This window comes from Phasianus colchicus, chromosome 1, assembly GCF_987193195.1.
Source record: "Phasianus colchicus chromosome 1, bPhaCol1.hap1.1, whole genome shotgun sequence".
NCBI classification, from domain to species: domain Eukaryota; kingdom Metazoa; phylum Chordata; class Aves; order Galliformes; family Phasianidae; genus Phasianus; species Phasianus colchicus.
This window is the reverse complement of record NC_143436.1, coordinates 78,506,223-78,524,299: the sequence shown is the minus strand read 5'-3', so window position 1 is coordinate 78,524,299 and position 18,077 is coordinate 78,506,223. Positions and strand designations below refer to the sequence as shown.

Genomic DNA, 18,077 nt, shown 5'->3' with positions numbered 1-18,077 from the left:
TCGTCAACAGGCACCCACTGATCAGGAGGCCTGTAGCAAATTCCAAACACTAGATGCCCTTTATTGGGCTGATCCCTGATTTTCACCCATAAGTTTTTGTTCAGCATTTTCCATCTATTCAGCAAAATTGAGACTAAAAAAAACAGGTACCAGCCCTTGATATTTGGCTAGGAATAGAACCTGAATTCACAAGGTGGTAGGTTCTGAGGTAACATTTAGTTTTAGTTTATGGTTTATATCAGCAAGTTTGCAGCTGACATCAACCTGAGAGGTGCAGCTGACGTACTAGAGGGAAAGGATGCCATTCAGAGAGACCTGTATAGGCTTGAGAGGTGGCCTATGCCAATCAACAAAGCCAAGTGCAAGGTCCTACACTTGGGTTGGGTCAATCCTAAGCACAAGTACAGGCTGGGCAGAGAGTGGCTTGAGAGCAGCCCTGAGGAGAAGAATTTGGGAGTATCAGTTGATGAAAGACTCAACATGAGCTGGGCTTGCAGCCCAAAAGGCTAACTGTATCCTGGGTTGCAGCAAGAGAAGTGTGACCAGCATGTCAAGGGAGGAGATTCCGTCCCTCTGCTCTCCTGAGATCCCACCAGTAGTACTACAACAAGTTCTGGAGTCCACAACACAAGAAGGACATCAAGTTGTTAGAGTGGGTTCAGAGGAGGGCCATGAAGATGGTCAGGGGGCTTGAGCACCTCCCCTGTAACAACAGGCTGAGATAGTTCGGCATCTTCAGTTTGGAGAAAAGAAGTCTTCAGGGGGACTTTATAGCAGCCTTCCAATACCTGAAGGGGGCATACAGGAAAGTTGTAGAGAGCTTTTTATAAGAGAATGTAGCCACAGGACAAGGGGAAATTGATTTAAACTGGAAGAGAGTAGATTTAGACTAGATATTAGTGTGGGTTGTGAGACACTGGAACAGGTTTCCCAGAGAGGTTGTGGATTCCCACTCCCTGGAGGAGTTCAAAGCCAGGCTGGATGGGGCTTTGAGCAACATGGTCTAGAGGGAGGTGTCTCTGACTGTAGCAGGGGGAGTGGAACTAGATGATCTTAAAGGCCACTTTCAAACCATTCTATAATTCTATGACTCCATGGATTTATCTCCATTTCCTTGTTTTAAAGCTCATTGATGCCCATACAGTGATGCAAGTAGAATACAAGAAAAACTATGTTCTCCTTTACCTGGAAAATGTAAGTACCAAACACTGGATATTTGATTTAAACAAACAATAAAATCAGCATGTTATAGATCCACCTACAGAGAGGTTACATTCTCTGAAGTGCCCAAATATATTCCCCTCCCTATCAGCTTTGCTCTCTACTCACTAAGTTGTTTATTCCCCAAACTGTGTAACATCTGACACATCCCACAAAGCTTCAAACTGATACCTATTAGCGAATATATGAAATTAATTAAAAAAGCATGAATAAACTAATCAAAAATCTTTCTCCTTTCAGTAAATGGTGAATAAACACCAAGAAGGAGGTTCTTTTATGTGTATGTTCCCTGGGTGGGATCCAGTTAAATCCCAGTTCTTCTAACAGTTCATGGAACACTACTAAGATATCTAGAAAAAAATCATTCCTTCTCTTACTTCATTCCCAACTCTAATTTTTAATCTATTTCCTGGACCAGAATGTACATATAGAAATACAATTGCTTGGAGAATCAAGTCTAGTCTTTTGAGACGTCTTTCCTCTCTCTTGCCTCAAGCCAATAGGATTTGTTTATCTTACAAAGTAAGATAACACAAGCAGGATTGGAAACCTACAGCTCTTCTCTTCAATCTCACTTTGGACTCTTCAAAAATATTTTTGATCTCAACTTGGCAGGCAGATAATGGATTTCCCACATCTGTATCAGCGGGTACCAGCTGGGATTGGATATATATTATCTTATATATTATATTAATTATATATTACATATATCTATTGGATATACAATTGATCAACTCCAAATTGTGTTATATGAACAAAATGTCTTATGTGATCCTCATCCTTCCATTCCCAGATCTTGCAAAAGAGTAGAAAGGAAGTCACTTTCTCAGTTGAACAGGACTTTGTAGTGACCCATCTCAAGCCAGCTCCTGTGCAGATCTATGATTACTACGTTACAGGTAGGTCTTTGTTTTAACCAGAACAAAGTGTGGGGAAGGGACAGGGAGAGCAGAAACAGTACATGCCTTCAGGGAGAAAAAGAGCCAATTCTCGTGGAACTAACATTCCTCTGAACTATGTTAGGAATTGGAACTGGTGTCAAGGAAGAGACCCATCTCATTTCAGCAAGCTTGGTTATATGTATATATATATGTATATGTATATGTTATATGTATATGTTATATGTATAAGATGACAAGTGGGCATGGTGGAAAGCTATGAAAATGTGTTTGTCAATGCTAAGGAGATTTCAAGAATCTTCAGCTTAAATATGTGTAGGAAAAAGTGTATCCACCTCCAAGGAAATGAACAAGAAGTGATCTCCAGGGTAATAGAATCATGGAATGCTTAGAGCTGGAAGGGACCCTTAAAGGTCATCTAGTCCAGCTCTCCTGGATGAACAGGGACATGCACAACTAAATCGGCTTGCCCAGGGCTTGATCCAGCCTCACCTTTAAGGTCTCTAGGAATGGGGCATCAACCACATCTCTAGGCAATGTGTCCCAGTGCCTCACCACACTCACTCTAAAGGACTTTTTCCTTATATCCAACCTATATCTACCATCTTTAAGCTTGAAGCCATTTCCCCTTGTTCTATCACCACAGACCCTGCTAAAGAGTCTGTCCCCTTCTTTCCTGTAGCTGTCCTTGAGATACTGAAAGACCACTATCAGGTCACCTCAGAGCCTTCTCCAGATTGAACAGTGATGACAACTATATCATGATGTTTTAGTAGTACAGTGGCTTCCAGCTTCTCCTGTTTATTTCCCAAGCTGCATGTATTGGTGTAGAGGCACTTCTGCTGGGCAGCTGGTCTTGTCACTTCCTTAAAGCATAACTCCTTAATCTCTTTTAAATACTTCCCTTGATTTTTCCCATTGTCTTTTCCTATTGCAACAGCTACTGCCTTGTTATTGAAGGATTTCGTATGTGCTGCAGTGTTTCCACCACTTCTCAAGGCAGAGGGTTCTTCAAGGCCCCTGCTAGCACCCTGTCCCTCTAATCTAGCTATGCTGTCCTTATCATGAAAAGACTCACTATTCCCCCCATTCCCCTTCAGACCTAATTTAAAGCCCTCCCAATGACCCCCACTAAGCATTTCCCCAAGGACCTTTCTCCCTCTTTGAGAAAGGCAAACTCTACCTGGTGTCCACAAACCTGATGCCATATAGGCCATTTGACTGTCAAAAAGCCAAAGTTCTGGCAATGGCACCACTGACGGAGCCAGGTGTTTAAAGATAAGATCCTTTGATGTATTTACATGTCCTTACTCAATACAGGAGACAGAGAAGAAAAGATGATCTGTACATTCAATTACTTTAGCTGTTATCCCAAGGCCTCAAAGTCCCTTTTGATAGCCCTGATGGACATATAGCTGCTTTGTATCTCCCAGTATGGAAAAGCAGTAAGGAGCTGTGGTCTGACAGCTGTACCATGCTAGGTAGTTTTCTGGTGACATTTCTCACATGAACCCCATGAAGACAGCAGACTTCTCTAAGAAGGGGATCTGCTGAGCATACTGGACATTCAGTTCACTGTAGGGAAGAATCACCTGCAGCTAATATCCACCTCTTATTTCTCAATGATGTAGCCTTGATGTTGGGGGAAGGCTTTTTGTGGTTTGGTTTCATTAGTTTGTCTAGACTGAGTGGATTGTTATCACCCACAGATGAGCCTTCCACATCCAGGGCCTCATGCCTGCTGTACAGAGGCACCTGGAGGGGAGGAGGGGGGAGGGGGGAAGGAAGAAAGGTGGCGAAGGCAAGGAGGGTTTTTGTATTCAGCTTCAAGCACAAACTTGCCTCCATCTGCTTTTTTCCTTTGTGTTCTTGCCTCCAGTCTTGTATTTTTTTCCTCAACCTGATGTGATACAGACTGCCTCCTGTTTTGTATTCATTCCTTTGAAATGTCAGTGCATGGGTGAATTGTGGTTTCCCTGTTTGCCCCCCATGACAGTTTTTAATCTGTGTATTTCATCCTGTAGCCTCGCCACAAGTCAGAGTAGATTGTCTACCTGCTCACACCTCACGCAGCTGTTCTGACTGCTGCCCCACGATGTCAGGGAAAGGCTTTATTCACTCTACACAGCCAGAGGTTTGGGCAGCTGCACGGCTGCCTCCAAACTCAGTCAGGGCTTCAGCATCCCTCCTGGCAGGGGCAGACATCCTTGCTCGCCTTCGCGTGGATAACATGACTAAGCCTGTGTCCGCGGAGGGTGATAATGCTGCGCTTGGAGCGTGACACCCCGCACTCTGCGGGCGATAATCGCCCACCGAACTTCTCTCTCCAGCGGCGCTCTCCCTCCCTGCTCGAGCCGCCGCTCCGCCCCCTGGCGGCAGGTTTTGTACGCGCTACGGGAGGTTCGGCCGCTGCCACCCCCGGCTCCGCCGCACCGCGTCAGTGCTGCCGAACGTCAGGGACGTCCCTTCGCAACGGCGTTTTTCGCGATGTTTACCTTTCTGTAAAGGCTACCTCGGTGCGAATTTCTGCTATGAAGCTGACTCACACAGTCTTTGCTTTTTCCAGAAGAATATGCTGTTGCTCAATACACGTCACTTTGCAGAGATGTTGTTGCAGAAATGGGCTAATGATAAGTGAAAGTAAGGTAAGTGAAACTCAGGAGAAATTAAAAGAAAACAAGCAGCAATGAAGGTGAAGCACTGGGGAAGGAAAGTAGAGAGAACAGTTAGTAAAAAGAAAGGTAAGAAGGTGAAATATAAAGTAGTATAAACGGAGGAATTGGAAGGATGACTAGAGTGAGAGCTATTCTTGCAGGAAAGGAGCCTTCACCAGGCTTTCCAAGAAGCAGTCAGAGACAGTGGACAGATCCTGTCCTATGTCACATGCTCAGTGGACTACATTTGTGGACCACTTTGCTGTTCTTAGGAGGAGATTAGCCCCTCTATAGGGTGAAAGCCAAAGTGCAGAAAAATAGAAACACTGGAAAATTCCTGCGGAAATTCCTCAAAAACATCAATACTTATTAAATAATATTCTGCCTACAGCATTCCTCAAAGCCTGTGTGTTTAATGGGCACATTTCACATAGGCTTAAGGAATGGAATCCTAGCCAGTCAAATCGTATTCTGAGGAGAACGTTTGATGTGATGGGAATCACAGAGTTGTGCGTTGATCAGATGTACAATGCTGTCATACTGTAGGGGGAGGTCCAGGTCTGTATGCTGCTCTGTTTAGCAGTTATGCTGGCCGTTATCTGCTGAGCAATTATCTGGGTATGTAGACATAGCTAGCTGATAGTTCTTCATCCATTTTTTGTCTGTTTTGCATGGAATGGGCTAGCTATTCAGCATCCTGAAAAAATATTTTATATTCTATACATGGTTTTTTCTTTTTTTTTTTTTCTTTTTCTTTTTTTTTTTTCTTCCTCATTGTGTTTATTTTCTTTGGAATTTTTCCCTGCAGGAGAAAGTTGAACAAGTGATCAAGCACCCTATATTCTTCTGTCATTAAGTCCCAGGAAAGGTTATTTCATCTTTCTAAGCACGGTGGGAGATTGTGATGTTGTTTGTACTAGTATCTTACTTTCTGTTTTCTTTCATAGCAAATCTCTCTAGATCTATATCATAAACCATATAAACTTTTTTCAGTAAAACTCCCTTTTATACTGGGCATTGACTTTCTTTCAGTGTCACAGAACCTACATTTTAATGACAGTTTGCTTTATGATGGCTGGCTGGGGGAGAAAGAAGAGAAAACCATTTCTGTCCTGAATTGGACCTCCTGCCAGCTTTAACTGATAACTACTGGCAACTACCACAATATGCAGCATGTGCTGTCACTCTCAGCCTCTCTCATCTCTGTAGTATGAGTAGTTCCCATTTCCCCTGGCTGTTGAGCAGCCTGTCACTTTTCCCTGGCCTCTGCACCTTTGACATAAAAGTACAGTGCTAGGGTTAGCATTTCTGCATCACACTTAAGTAGACGAGCAAGTAATGAAAGCAGCAGATTTCTGTGAAGGCTTGATGCCTGCCAGGTCCCACATCTTGGGACACAGATGCATGCCAGAGTTCCTCCACATGCCAGAGCTGCTCCAGCCAAGACTGACTGTTCAAGAGATGGTAAGCCTCAATCATCCTGCCCTGGTATAAGAACTGATATGATCTTCCCACACCAGCTTACTTCTTCCTGTTTTTGTTACACGTGGCACCAGGGTAGCTTCTGCAAGAGGAAAATGCTCAGACCAGAGTCACAGGATGGATAGGAATGTGAACTACCAGTGTCCTGGCACAGTGGAAAGAAGGACAGAGAGTGCTGGCAGGGCAAGAGATGAGGATGGAGAGCAACTATGTACCAAGCAGCAGAAGGGCTTGGGATGTATGAATATGGCTGGTCTTATCCAGAAACAGCAGCTCCAGAGTAACCCAAATTCACTGAGACCAGACTGAAAAGTGTGCCGAGGCCACAAAGCTCGGGGCTCCACCGAGGCAGTGTCACCCTGCTGCCTCTGGTGCACCCCTGCATCTTGCAGGGAGTAGCGGCTTTCTCAGGTCAGAGAGAAACAGTGGTGTCTGAAATAAAATCACCTCAGCGCTCATGGGTGGTTGTTATGGAAAGGAGCTGATGAGATCCAGTCCAACACCGGTTATTTATAGTATTTTGTAGGGTAGCAGTTGACAGGCTGTCTTTACCGCAGGCTGACCATCCACTAAACCCTGGTGTACGCTGGTCCCTGCAGCATACGTTTGTTGTCTCAGGTTAAGACTGCCTGATGCAGTCTCAGTAGGTATGACCAGCTCCTAAACAGGCATAGTCCTGAACCAGAGGGGTTTCAGTAAATATTCCATTACTGATTAAAGTCCTTTCCAGACTTTATCCTAGAGCGCTTAAGTATGTCCTAGTCTGAAATAGTGTCAGGTTTAAAACTATCCAGTAAATGGGCCAGAAAACATCCGTACATTGAGGACATTAATGTTTCTCAAACAAGTGTGATTGTAACACACCACATGGTGTCCCCAGTACACTGCGTATCATTTGAATTTTGACCAATATTTTCACACTTAACAAATCTATTTCAGAAGATTATAGTCTGGTTTGTGATTTATGGTGTACATTGAAGAAGCTTAAAAAAGAACAAAAGAGAAGGGGGAGAGGAGAAAGGGCCTGTCATGTGAGAGTGTAAATAATAAGTGCAGATGAGAACTGTTAAGGGCTTGTATGTATATTGAAAGGAACTGGAAAAGGGGTTCATTTCATTGGGCAATTTGCTAATGATGCATGTGGAAATAGAGCCTTGTGTTTTTTTCAATGAAAGTGATTCTCCATGTCAACATAGAATTCCCAATTCTCAATTCCCTTCCCAAACCAGGAGTTTGAATTTTTTAAGTGTTTTTTTTTTTTCTTGTTTTCTGTCCATTTTGATTTTGTTGGTGGTGGTTTGGTTTTCTTTTTCCCAAAAGGGAAAAGAACCTGTGTTAGGTCCTGAAGAGATCAGATGTTTCTCTACAGACAGCAGGGTATCCAACTACCCACAGAATCTATCAACCAAGTGTGATTTTCAGAATTGCGAAAGTATGGCCACCCAGATCTGCATGATACCAAGCTTATAAAAAGCCATTTTATTAAGTTTCACAAAGTTTTTATGTTATGGGAGACTTTTTATGTTACGGGGACTTTTTATTTCATGCGGGATGAAATTGCTTTGGGCAGGGTGCAGATTTCTAAACTAAGTTACAAAAATAAAAATTCACTGGAAGAAAGAGGTAGGCAAGTGAGGCTGTGAGTTTTGCTTTCATGACATACCCCAGGCTGTAGAAAATGAGCTATAATCTGACTTGGTTTACATTAGCATTAGATCATACTGAAACAAGAAAAATCAATACTTGCAGCAATGGGGTTGAAAGGGAGAATGGGTTGAGTAGATGTGTGTATAGAATGTGCATCTTTCTTGGGGATTTGAGGCCAATTAGGCCACGACTTCAATATCCCACATGGAACTTAAAAAAATACTCCTCAAGTCTGGCGAGATGTTATTGTGCTCAGCCAAACATTGTTTTCTGGGGATAAAGAAGATCCTGACAAAAAAAAAAAAAAAAAAGAAGAAGAAGAAGAAGAAGAAGAAACATGCATTTTTATCATTCTTGTCCTCTTAGATCAAACCTGAAGTATTAAAACATCAAGAGCATATTTCTCACTGCAGACTCTTCCATACTGAAAATGCAATATTTATATCCTGATTTTAGCTGGTGGTTCCAACAACTAATTGCTGTTTGCGATCAGATCTAATAAGCATCATGTGCTCAGACTCTTCCTTCAGATTTTTATACGTAGACCAAGTTCTCCTTGGCTCCTGCTCACACAGAGAATAGCAAAATTCCTTAAAATGTAATCCAACACCTCTCATATTTCTGGATATAACCTGGATAACTTGTTTTAGCTACATGCTTCATGGCACATACCTTACACTGAAGAATTTTATTTTTTTTTATTAAGCAAAACAAAAGCACCCATTAGACTATCATTTCTTCTTTCATAGTCCAATGATACTGAAGTGTCATAAAATATGACTCTGTGTGTATTATAGATCTCAGAAAACCAGAACTGTTTTAGTTTTGGCAAGATATACAGGCTAGGCAAAGTCAGTTTCCCTAAGAATGAGTAAATAAAACCCATTGGCCCCAGAGGTGCTCTTGGTTTAACACACTTGGTGTTGCTTGATTCACTTTAAAAAGCTATCAAAGAGCAGAAACAGACACAAGTGACCACTGAAACTGTTGTGCAGATCCATGGACTGAGTCAGAAATGACTGCAAGAAATGGGAAGTACAGAATTCACTATGGTGGTCTGCCAGTGCCCTCATGCCTGCTCTGCATCTTACAGATCTCCTGTGAATTTGTGTATGACTTGTTAAAGGTGCATTAAAAGCTGTTCTGAAAATTGGATTTTTATGAGAAAAAATGGCTAACAAAAGTATAATCACATGAGAATGTCTGACTAAAGTGCGCTGTCATGCTTGCTTTATCAGTCCTTAAGCCTTCTTCGTAGAGTTTATTTGGGACTTTTTTTATTTGGGACTTTGCTGCTGACGTGGAGCTGGTACTGAAGTATTAGCTAAAGGTTGATGTGATCACTTATAATGACCACATTTGTTCTGGAACCTGAACAAGCAACATGTAAACAAGTTTAATGTAAACAATGGGTCTCAGCCACAGTGCGGATATCAGGATTCAAAATCTAGAGAAGAACAGGTGAATCTCTCCTTGAAATTTGATCTTCAGTATAGCAGCACTCTCTTGCTGAGGTCTCTCAATTTATTATCCACTACTGTCATTAGTAAAACAAGTCCTTAGTTTAGGGCATTCTGTTGCTCATCTTTTGGCTCAAATTCGTTGTGATTCTTGTAGCGTCAGAAGTTAATAGTGCTAAGCTCTTAAACAATGGCACACCAACAATGTATGATTTCTCTTGTTTTCCAGATTCTGTTTTCTGCTTGCTTAGGTTTTCTGTCAAATATGAAGTGTGGGTGATGAACAATTAATTAATTGATCAGAGAAGACCAGAGATATTCCAGAGAATCTGTCAAGAAATGATAACATGTTAAAATGCTCTGAGGAAACTACTCAGCCTTGCTCTCTGATCATTTCTCTATTGAGTTCATTTGCCAACCACCTGGTGGGCAATTAGGAAGGCAGTGGCGTGTATGCGCACCCCATACATGCCTGATTCATCAGACAAATGGCATGGTCTTATCTGTGGCACCAATAGCTGTGAGAAGGATAGCATTAGGAATGGATTTCCTGAGGAATAAGTTCATAAATATACAATTATTTATTTTTAATCTTTCTCACACATGTACAATTTTAAATTATTTATTCGGAGTTACAAAGAAATGTTTTGGATCTCCTCTTTTTTTTTTCTTTCTTTCTTTTTTTTTTTTTTTAATTCATGGAGAAGCAAAAGTTTATCAGTTAGTCCTGCAGCTCAATAGCAAAACATAACTTCTTTCAGCCTTTCAGCTTGATCTCCTAAAGATTGACCTGTTCAAGGTCAAGGAAATCTTAAAGCTAAGCACTACATTGGATACAGGACCCCGAAACTTTCTTCTAGGAAACTTCTTGCTCTTCTCCTTTCCAATATTCCTGCAAGATAATCTGATGATTTTGCTCTAGAGTCTTCAATCCTCTTTTCTCCCGTTCCCCTGCTGGACAAAGAAGAAACAATCTGAAGAATGTGATCTCAGCCTGTTCTCACACTGTGACAATAACCTGACAGATAAGAGAGTGAAAAATTCTTATTTGAGAGTGAATATAGGTAGGGTAGGTATGAACAAGGTAGGCAGAGATGGAAGGAATAAAAATCACCATGCCCTCTATTAAGTAATGGGCTATGTATGCATGCTTCAAGGTCCAAACTTTGCACATTTTGTAAAGTGTCTTAGTACCCACTAGAAAGCGAAAGCTGGGTTACCAGAAGCAATTGTATAGCCATGCCACATCTTTGCCCTACTTAACTTTTCTGGAAGTGACGATCTCGAGGCTAGAGCTGAAATCTGTTCTCCCATGCTGTATCTCTTGTTAAGGTACAAGTGTCCACACTTGGTTATCTGGTGTCTATGCCATGGGAAAGCTCCTCTGGGAAGCCTTATGCACTAGTCTGGGATGCACAGCTCTCCTTACACCCCTTGGCTGCTTAAGCAAGATCCTCATGCTCTCAAGACTTATCCTGCTCCCTACTAATCACTGGTGCCCAATCCATAGTATCCCAAAATAGGAGGGAAGAAGTCTGTGATCCTGTAATACCTTTTCATTATTTACAGAGACCTTCTTAATTTCTCTGTAAAAGCAGAAACATCTGTCAACATACAACAGCTAGTTTCTTGGTTATGTATTTTTAAATTATTAATATTTTTCACTTGTACTGCACCTCGGAGAGATGAGTCTGGTGAGATTTCAACAAGTAATCCTATTCTATATGAACTCTGCGCTATAAACATTAGACAGACACACTGCTGATTTCTCATAAGTAAGGTTTACAGTTTTCTTTGCAGCCTTTTTAGCAACATACAGCATAAGTTTATTTTAAGGCAAAACAAAGTTTATACACAGAGATAACGTGTTATAAGATAGCTGAGAAATGTGGATCAGTCCTACCTCGTATAAAGTTTATAGATCATATAGAGTTTACCCTACAAATGGGCTCGCATTGCACCATACTAAGTCAGTCACAGATCTTTTTGTAAAATCCAACTACAGATTTGGTTTATGTTTTAACTTACAAAGTGGATTAAAATGAGGGTAATTCATGATGCCTTTGCTATACTTGAATTGATTTATTTGTTCATATGACACCATAGAAATATATATGAGTTACTTCAGCCTAAGTGTCCACCTCTCAGGAAAGGCACTAAATCTGCCATGAAGGCCTTTCATCAGATCAAGATTTTCAAAAGACCACTAAAGTGGCAAAATCTTTATTTGCTCTGATATTTTCTGAAATTTAAGGTTTAGTTGATGAAGTCTTGTTATGATGTTTTATTTCATTGAATATCTTGCTTTATCTACATGTTGCAACTTCTAAGATGCTCATACTTCTTGAGTTCCCCTGATAAATTTTAGAGGAGCTCTTCTTCACTACAGGCTGTGAAATCTTTTGGTTTTTTTACACAGTAGGAGACAATTTTTTTAGTCTCTGAGTATTGTTGTTAGTCTATAAATTTGTACAAGTATTTTTTCTTGTAAAGATTGTTTTTTATTTGAAGTACACCTCTTCGTGGTTGTTTGCTTTAGATACAGGGAACTGGGAAACTAGTTATCACTACTGGATTTTCTTCTAAATAATAAGATTGATTTTTTTTCTCATAAAGGATTACTTTCAGCACTCAGCTGAACAGCTAACATTTTTGATCATTGAAACTGTTAATAGGTCTCATATTTTACAGTGACTGTTTTCTAATCTTTTCCCACACAGAGTTGATGTAAGCATTGAAGAGAAAGATTCCCTTACTAGAGCTACTAACTCTAAACAACAAATGCTCCAAGATTTTCATTAGAAGTTCTAATGAAAAAGTGCATTGAACTGCCATATCAGCATGATATGAGCATTACCAAGAACTGTTTTCTCAGCTTTTGCTTTTAGCACGGGCCCCTTGAGTACCAGTGGATGAAGTTAAGTTCATTGCCTTGGTTTTTCTTTGAAGACTTAGCATTACTAGAAAAATTAGAACAAGATAGCAAAGAAGCAAATGTCTTTCTTGGGTTTATTTACCTTTGGCGACAATGGTTCCAAAATTGCTTAAGACTGCTACAGCAGACAGTACTAAGAACATCTAAACCCACTCACAGATGCATTTTCTGCCTGCAGAAACAGTGGACAGTAAGCTGAGCTGCTAAGAGACAGCTATTATCAAGGAAGGTGAATACTAAATAAGATAAATTAAAATGAAAGTAGAGAGAAGTATACCAGAATTGGGTTAAGGTTATTAGAACTGCACAATTCAATATCCTTACTTTAGTCAGACAAATATATACACACACACTTTTAATCATAAACTTCAAATTTCTTTGTCACCTTTGCTAAGTGTAACACAAAACAAAATACAGCAACAGCAAAGCAGCAAAATCATAGAATGCAGCAAGTAAGGACATGCTCAAACACAACAGCAACATGCACCAAAAAAAAAAAAAAAAAAAAAAAAAAAAAAGGAGAAAGACACAGCATACTTTCAAAAAATATAATAATTAAAATAAAAAAATAATAATTAAAATAAAAAATAAAAAAATAAATAATAATAATAATAATAAAAAAATAAATATCCCAGGTACACAGAGATCTCCAGAGAGATACCCTTACCTCCACAGTCATCCCTTAAAAGGGATAAATCCTGTCTTCACCCTTTCACCCAGCCACATATTGTTTGCGCCTGAGCCCCCCTGGGTTGGCTCTGCCTTCCTATCAGGTGCTCAATCACTGTTTCAGCTAAGCATTTACACTACACTAGGCAACACGGTGAAGATTGTAAGGCTTACAGGAATCTTTGCAGAATAAAGCATGCTGTGATTAGAATTCATCAACATTTCTGATGATCTTTAACTTACAAATTGCATTTTTTGTGTTAGTTTCTATGCTTCAAAATAATATATTTTAAACTGGTGGAATGTAGCCTTCAAAAATGTGATGGACAATGAAATACTCCTGAAAAAAAAAGAGATAGTAACAATGATGCCTTCAGGCAAGGTAAAGTGCTCCTGTAACATCTGTTAGATGTTCTGTAAGAAACTGACCTAGTTTCTTACCCTATTTCCATATTATAAACCTTATCTAACATTAAGCTATTTTTTTCCAAATGTTCCTTGGAAAAAAAAAATAGAATAATATTATAGCTTTAATTTAGTAGGGGAAATAAATAAGAAATTTGAAAGACCAGATGTGGAATTTTGCTACTTCTAAAGGAAACATATGTAGCCATTCATTTTCAAGCACAGTGAAGTCAAATCCACTGCTACTGTAAGTACAGAAATCCACTTTGCTTGAATAGGAAATCAGCTTTAGGTCTTTTGATTATAGCAACCATTTAATGTGATATGGCATAATTTAAATTCTTCGCGGTCAATACTTAAGGTTCAATCACCCACTAGGATTTTGTTCTGGCTTAGTATAGGACCTAATTATGGAAGATATTAGCTACTGTAAATTGTCTTTGATCTTGTCAGATGTGCAGTGACCTCAGACATTTTGTGAGCTCTCTTTGGAAGGAATGCTGTTGTTAGAGGAAATACCTTTACATGATTAGCATCATGACTTGGTTTTGAACATGCAGCTTTCAAAGCAGTGGTTAAATTATGGCGATACAGACACCACAACTGTTGTGGTCAAAAGATATAGACAGAACACGTTCTAATAAAAGAGAGATCTCTTATCAGATCAGCTAACCTTGTTGAAAGAAGTAGCCAGTCTTTCATGTCTGAAAAAGAACTAAAATCTTTCAAGCAAATTTCAGTTAAATTGTTATGAGCTTAATGACATAAGAATCATAGAATCATACAACTATAGAATGGCTTGGGTTGGAAGGGACCCTAGGAATCATCAAGTTCCAAATCCCCTAACACAGGCAAGGCAACCAGCCTCCAGATCTGGTACTAGATCAGATTGCCCAGGGTCCCATCCAATCTGGTCTTGAACACCTCCAGGGATGGAGCATCTGCAGCCTCTCTGGGCAGCCTGTTCCAGCACCTCATCACTCTCTCTGTAAAGAACTTCCCCCAGACATCCAATCTAAACCTTCCCTTTCCGAGCTTAAAACCATTCCCTATCATCCTATCACTGTTTACTCTGGTAAAAAGTTGATTCCCTTCTTTTTTATAATCCCCTTTTAGATAATGGAAGGCTGCAATGAGGTCTCCTCACTGCATTCTCTTCTCCAGGTTGAATGAGCCCAGCTTCCTCAACCTGTCTTTGTAGGGGAGGTGTTACAGCCCTCTGATCATCTTCACAGCCCTCCTCTGGACCCTCTTCAATAGCTCCACATCTTTCGCATACTGGGGGTTCCAGACCTGGACACAGTACTCCAGATGGGGCCTCATGAGGGCCAAGCAGAGGGGGACAATCCCTGCCCTGTCCCTGCTGGCCACCCCTCTTCTGATGTAACCCAGGACCATTGACCTTCAGAGCTGCAAGAGCACACTTGTGAGAGCTGGCTCATGTTCTGTTTCTTATCCATCAGGATGCCCAGGTCCTTCTCCACCAGGCTACTCTCAAGTTCTTCTCCCAGTCTGTATACATATCTGGGATTACTTCTACTCAAGTGCAAAACCTTGCACTTTGCTATGTTGAACTTAATTAGGTTCACATAGGCCCACCTAAGTACCAGTTAGTTTTCCTGAGCTCAAGGTTACTTGAGAGAATGAAGTGAGCCATAGACTCAGTACTGTAATAGCCTTTAGGTGCTGTGGATGGGGATGCATGTTATAAGACTGTTCTCATGTTAAAGCAGAAGAAACACACAGCAAGGGAAAACTGTGGAGGTCTTATCACTTATCAAAATCAAAGGATGCTAGGATCCACACACTAGGTAGAATTGGCCTAAAACGTGACAGACAGCATCAAGACATTCCTCTTTGTTTTCGTTATCTTCATGTGTAGAGACTTCTCCATCTGTCCTTGCATTCCACAGCAATACTTGGTCAAAAAGTCTTTGCATAGTGTAGCGGAAATGCTAAGTCATGGCTTGAAAGAGTGATTGAGCACCTGATGGGAAGGCACAGCCAACCCAGAGAAGTTCAGGTTCATGCAATGCACCTGAGTGACTGGAGGGGGTGAAAAGAGTGCTTCCACATTATAATTAAGAACCGTATCTTTAGAAGGGGAAAAGGACTTAGATCAGCAGAATCCTTGGATCCCAGTTGAATCTAAGAATAAGATGAAACCAAGCAGTCTAAAATCCAGCTGGAGGACCTAGGAACCTCAGATCCTTTATATAAATAAGATCAATAAGAAATAAGATCAATAATAACTCAAAAAATGAAGGAAGTTCAGGATAGACCAGTCACTCAAGGAGTGGTCCCCTGCCCACACCACATTACAAGTAACAGTGTGCCTGTATACAGCTGCTGAACATGTGGATCTGTTGCAACGATTTAGGCAAAAACCATGGGAGAGAATACCAGCTTGGCTCTTGAGATTATGAAAATGGGGGCTGAAAGTGTGGTTATTAATTGACCCAAGATTTCTAAACTTGCATTCATTACCACACATCTGGCCATCAAGCAAAGGCTGTACGCAACTGATAAATGAGGGAAACCATTAGCTAATTCAGTGGATTAATGGTGGCGTGTAGAATCATGTAGTAAAACAAAAGTGATGTGTGGAATTGGGAATAAAGGAGGCCATTTATGATGATTCTTTTGAGAGTCCAGACCTGGTTAAGTTTTCAGCAGGGATGAGGAACCTGCTCACAAGCTTACAAGCTTCTTCCCACCAGTTTGGCACATTAGTGCCCATAGTATACCCTTTAGTAGCCTTTGAGGCCATTATCCAACAGGTCACACAGTTGGTGGCTGATCTAGGGGAGACTGAGTGCCTTTGGACCAGGCACAATATCTATACACTGGAAGGGGCAGAGGTTCCTCCATAACTAAAACTAGGAGACCCACCCCACAGACTTCTCAGTCAGCATCCATATCACAGAATCACAGAATAGCCAGGGTTGGAAGGGACCTCAAGGATCATGAATCTCCAACACCCCTGCCACATTCAGGGCCACGAACCTCCTCATTTAATGCTAGACCAGGCTGCCCAGGGCCCCATCCAATCTGGCCTTAAACACCTCCAGGGACGGGGCATCCACAACCTCTCTGGGCAGCCTGTTCCAGCACCTCACCACTCTCTCTGTAAAGAATTTCCCCCTGACGTCCAACCTAAATCTCCCCTCCCTCAACTTAAAACCATTTCTCCTCGTCCTGCAGTTATCTATCCTTTCAAAGAGTTGATTCCCCTCCTGTTTGTAGGCTACCTTTAGGTACTGAAAGGCTGCAATGAGGTCATTCCACAGCCTTCTTTTCTCCAGGCTGAACAAGCCCAGCTCTTTCAGCCTGTCCTCATAGGGGAGGTGCTCCAGTCCCCTGATCATGTTCGTGGCCCTCCTCTGGACCCTCTCCAACAGCTCCCTGTCTTTTTTGTACTGGGGGCTCCACACCTGGACGCAGTATTCCAGATGGGGCCTCACAAGAGCAGAGTAGAGGGGAACAATCACCTCTCTGTCCCTGCTGGCCACCCCTCTTTTGATGGAGCCCAGGATACCATTTGCCTTCCGAGCCGCAAGGGCACACTGCTGGCTCATGTTAAGTTTTTCATCTATCAAGACCCCCAGGTCCTTCTCCACAGGGCTGCTCTTAAGGACCGCTCCTTCCAGTCTGCATGGATGCCTGGGATTCCTCTGGCCCAAGTGCAAAACTCTGCACTTTACTGTGTTGAACCTCATCAGGTTCACCCGGGCCCACCTTTCTAGCCTCTCGAGGCCCCTCTGAATGGCATCCCTTCCTTCAACTGTGTCGACCGCATCACTCAGCTTGGTGTCGTCAGCAAACTTGCTGAGGGTGCACTCAATTCTGTCATCGATGCCATTGATAAAGATGTTAAAGAGCATATGTGTATCCTAAAAACAGATGATTTCATCTGGACTGGGGTTCAACTTTCAAAAATTGATAGCCATGTCCTCCTCCAGCTATGGAGGCAATTGGAGGAAAATCAAATGTTCAAAAATATCCCCCCAAAAGAAGGAGTGAGAGTTATTGAAAAAAGTACCGATGAAAACGTGGAACTTGGAAGATTTCCTAGTTCCCAGGAAAAGGAAAAAGCCTCTTCAAGTGACCCAGGCCATGCTGCCTGAGCCACCTGAAGAAAAAGAATTGGTGGTTGCACAGTTACTTGTGTGACAGGGGTGCTGGCCCTCCTGTATGTAGGGCTGTCCTATAGGATGTCCTATGTTGAACTGACGATTTTTTGATCCCAAAAGAACATAAAGCGAGTTATGGCATGAGTAGACATGGGCACAGAAATGTCAATTTTTTTAATGGTGATTCAACAAAATTCCATAGAGATAGGGTGATGATTAATGGGTTTGGGGAATAGACCATCCCTGTAACACACACATGGTTGAAGTTGGGCTTTGAGCGTCTTCCACTCCAGCAGTATAAGATGTCTATTGTCCCAGTTCTGTAGTATATACTGGACATAGATATACTATGGGGTCTGACACTCCAGACAACCATGGGAGAGTTCAGATCAAGAGAGAGATGTATTAGTATCCAGGTGGTGCAGGCAATATTAAGAGGCCGTGTGAAACATGAGCCTATTCGTCTACCAAATCTGTGCTGGAATACTAATACTAAGCAGTATAGACTCCTGGGGAGGCAAGAGGAAATCTCCAGAGTGGTGCAGAAACTAGAAAATAGGAATCATAAGACC

The 18,077-nt window shown here is 41.5% G+C and overlaps 1 protein-coding gene across 1 annotated transcript in view; it reads left to right on the top strand.

The window, feature by feature from the left end:
* The window catches only part of LOC116239260 (ovostatin), a 35,670-nt gene extending 29,679 nt beyond the window's left edge, over nt 1-5,991 (top strand). The window contains exons 33-36 of the mRNA XM_031609326.2: nt 1,126-1,194; nt 2,015-2,120; nt 4,687-4,765; nt 5,583-5,991. Coding sequence (XP_031465186.2) covers nt 1,126-1,194; nt 2,015-2,120; nt 4,687-4,748 — 237 coding nt within the window. The 3' untranslated portion in view covers nt 4,749-4,765; nt 5,583-5,991. The remainder of the gene's footprint in view (nt 1-1,125; nt 1,195-2,014; nt 2,121-4,686; nt 4,766-5,582) is intronic.
* The last annotated feature ends 12,086 nt before the right edge of the window (nt 5,992-18,077 follow it).